This window comes from Paramisgurnus dabryanus, chromosome 13 (genome assembly GCF_030506205.2).
Source record: "Paramisgurnus dabryanus chromosome 13, PD_genome_1.1, whole genome shotgun sequence".
NCBI lineage: Eukaryota > Metazoa > Chordata > Actinopteri > Cypriniformes > Cobitidae > Paramisgurnus > Paramisgurnus dabryanus.
Window position 1 is genome coordinate 25,509,156 of NC_133349.1, and position 2,654 is coordinate 25,511,809.

The 2,654-nt window shown below is 36.1% G+C and overlaps 1 protein-coding gene across 1 annotated transcript; it reads right to left on the minus strand.

Moving 5' to 3' along the window:
• Positions 1–215: 215 nt before the first annotated feature.
• ccka (cholecystokinin a) lies at positions 216–2,066 on the minus strand. The gene is made up of 3 exons (XM_065246486.2): positions 1,911–2,066; positions 981–1,214; positions 216–647 (listed from the first exon to the last, which is right to left on the minus strand). Exons 2-3 carry the CDS (start codon positions 1,210–1,212, stop codon positions 517–519), a joined length of 363 nt encoding a protein of 120 aa, XP_065102558.1. The 5' UTR covers positions 1,213–1,214; positions 1,911–2,066; the 3' UTR covers positions 216–516.
• Positions 2,067–2,654: the final 588 nt, after the last annotated feature.

Consider the following 2,654-nt stretch of genomic DNA (forward strand, 5'->3'; position numbering starts at 1 on the left):
TATATATATATATATATATATATATATATATATATGCTATGTAAATAAATTTAAGTTGAATTAAACTGAATAGAGCGGCCATATTGAGCATTAAACTTTCCCCCATTAACATTAATAGTAGCCTGAAGTGCAGCATCTTGCTAATATCTATAAGTTATTCTATCATCGATAACACTGATTGTACATTTATGAAAGCTATTGAGAGTTTAGTTGAGTGAGTTAAGGCAGTGATTTATTCTACAACACGGGTGAGATGTCTAAAATGATGAAAAAAAAACATATTTACATGACTTATGGAAATAAAGCAATATAGACTACATTCTCACTCGTTTCTTTCTTCAAAATAAATGTGTATAGATGGACACATATACTCATATATTGCATCATCTTCATTATACAAACAAATTTACATCAGACTGAAGGGATTGTAGAGCTCTGGACAGGTGAGATTTTTAAATGGGTGTCTCTGTACAGATGTTGGTTATCGGGTTGAATGATGTGTCTGGTTAAAGGCTCTTATGAGGAGTATTCGTACTCCTCTGCGCTCCGTCGGCCAAAGTCCATCCAGCCCAGGTAATCTCTGTCCTTTATCCTGTGAGAAGTGCTAGACGACCGGCTTTTGAGGGAGGGACTCCTGCGGTATGAACCTATAAGAGGAAAGATTATACAGTAGTTATAAAGTAAAATATCACTTATGTTCCAGTGAGTGCTAATGAAAGACCTGTAAATATAATACCAACAAACACTTTTCAGTGCCTTTTTATGGATGCAAAAATAACCTAAAAATAACCATTTCTGTATAAATTATTTTAAGGGTTATCCAAATATAACCTTCCTCCTAGAAACATTAATTATGCTTGTAAAAACAAATAAGAACAATCCAAAAACATTATTTTTGGTTATTCCCCCTAAAAAAACTTTATTTTAACGTTAAAAGAAGGTTTAGTGTTTGCAAAGTCATTTGTGAAGAAAATTCTGACCTTTGGCTGATATAATTCTGGCCAGTAGTTCAGACAGGCTGCTACGGGGGTCTTCTTCGCCCTCATTTGTTTTAGACAGCAGACCGAGTTGTCCACCAAGGGGTGCTGCACGGGTGTGGCGTGTGTGTTCTGCTACAGACTGATCCTCGTCCTGTGTGTGTATGGGGAGCACAAGGCAACTGCCGGTGGATAGTGCAACCAGCAGCACGCATACACAGATCGCAGTGTTCATAGCTGAAAAGCACAAACACACTTTAATATACATTTACAGTATATATCAATGTACAATTCATGCAGTGCAAAAACGTCAAAAATTGTGTTACTTGTTTGGAAGGGTTTAAATAAATATAATCCATGTAACAACTAAAATGCACATCCAAGACCAGTAAAATAAGTAATTTTCTATTAAAACACAATTGAAAAGCTGAAATAAAACTGTCTACACCAAAAGATACAAAATACAGACTGAGGCAGTGTAAAAAAAACTAAAAAATGACTAAATAATGTGGAGATAAATACCAGGTTAATGTGATAAAATGTATATTCTAGGAATCATTGTTAAAGTTCCTGTTTTTCCCCATTAGTTTCTGTCCTCCATACAAAATTCAATTTAGTTCAAGTAATGGATTGTTATCTTTAAAAGATATAAAAAAATAAATATCCCCAAATGGATTCAAGTCAAGAGGCATCAGCAATAAAATAATAATGTTTTTAAAATGAAACCCGTTAAATTTCAATGAATAAATCACTAGAGAATTACATCACATGCATCTCTCTCAGCTTCACTTAAAATAATATCAAAATATACCAGCACCTGTCACACTCTATATATTTTACATGAAGTGCACAGGTTATTTTTCTTTTGGCCCCAAAAAGGCATGTAACACTCATACTGTAAATGCAAAGCAAAGATTAAAAATGTCTTCATACCTTCAGATGAGACTCTACAGGCAGAGAGGAGATACAGATAGAGATACAGACCACACACTGACTGCTGGATGAATAATTGTGTCTGAAACTTCGCTGCACTGTGTTATGGGGGGCTCTTAAATACAGCTCTGAAGTGGGCTGGCTCTCTTTGACCCGCGTAACCACAGGCGCAATGCCGCTGTCTGTGGATGTGAACGAGGTTGTGTGTTTGCGCAAGCCTGACGCAGAACTGAGAGAACGGGGGATTCTCACAGGATACAGATTGTGACAATGTCACTCAAGGGAACCGGAGAGATCAAGCCCATTCCTATTACGCGTATTCACCTGCACAACATCTAAGAGTTTCTTTTATCCTCTCCCTAAAGGGTTCATCGCAGTTTCACACATAGGAATGGCACTGATGTTGATATCTGTAATGTGGACTGCTGGATCTGCTGGTTTTCCTACTTGATGCACTTTGTAGGCTACCTAATGTGAGAAAACGGCATACTACACCAAAGCACAAAACAAATCTTTAAATTATTTGTTAATTCCTTCTTAGGTATCTGCCTGTTTTCCGTTAATACAAATTAACTTAATTTAGTCTCCATTTTCCGCTCTTCGTTTCTGTGGGAAATGTTAAAGCCTATCCCATAAAATCTGAGTTCATCTGAATTTGAAATGACCCAATAGGATGGTGATAAATAAATGATGTTAAGTTTGCATGAAGATGCATTTTTTCAGTAAGATTTATTAAGCATTCGT

Excerpts from the sequence above, each read along its gene's own strand:
- ccka (XM_065246486.2), bottom strand. The coding sequence starts at position 1,212 with ATGAACACTGCGATCTGTGTATGCGTGCTGCTGGTTGCACTATCCACC. Across the intron at positions 648-980 it reads CAGAATTATATCAGCCAAAG|GTTCATACCGCAGGAGTCCC; the intron begins GTCAGAATTTTC and ends TTCCTCTTATAG.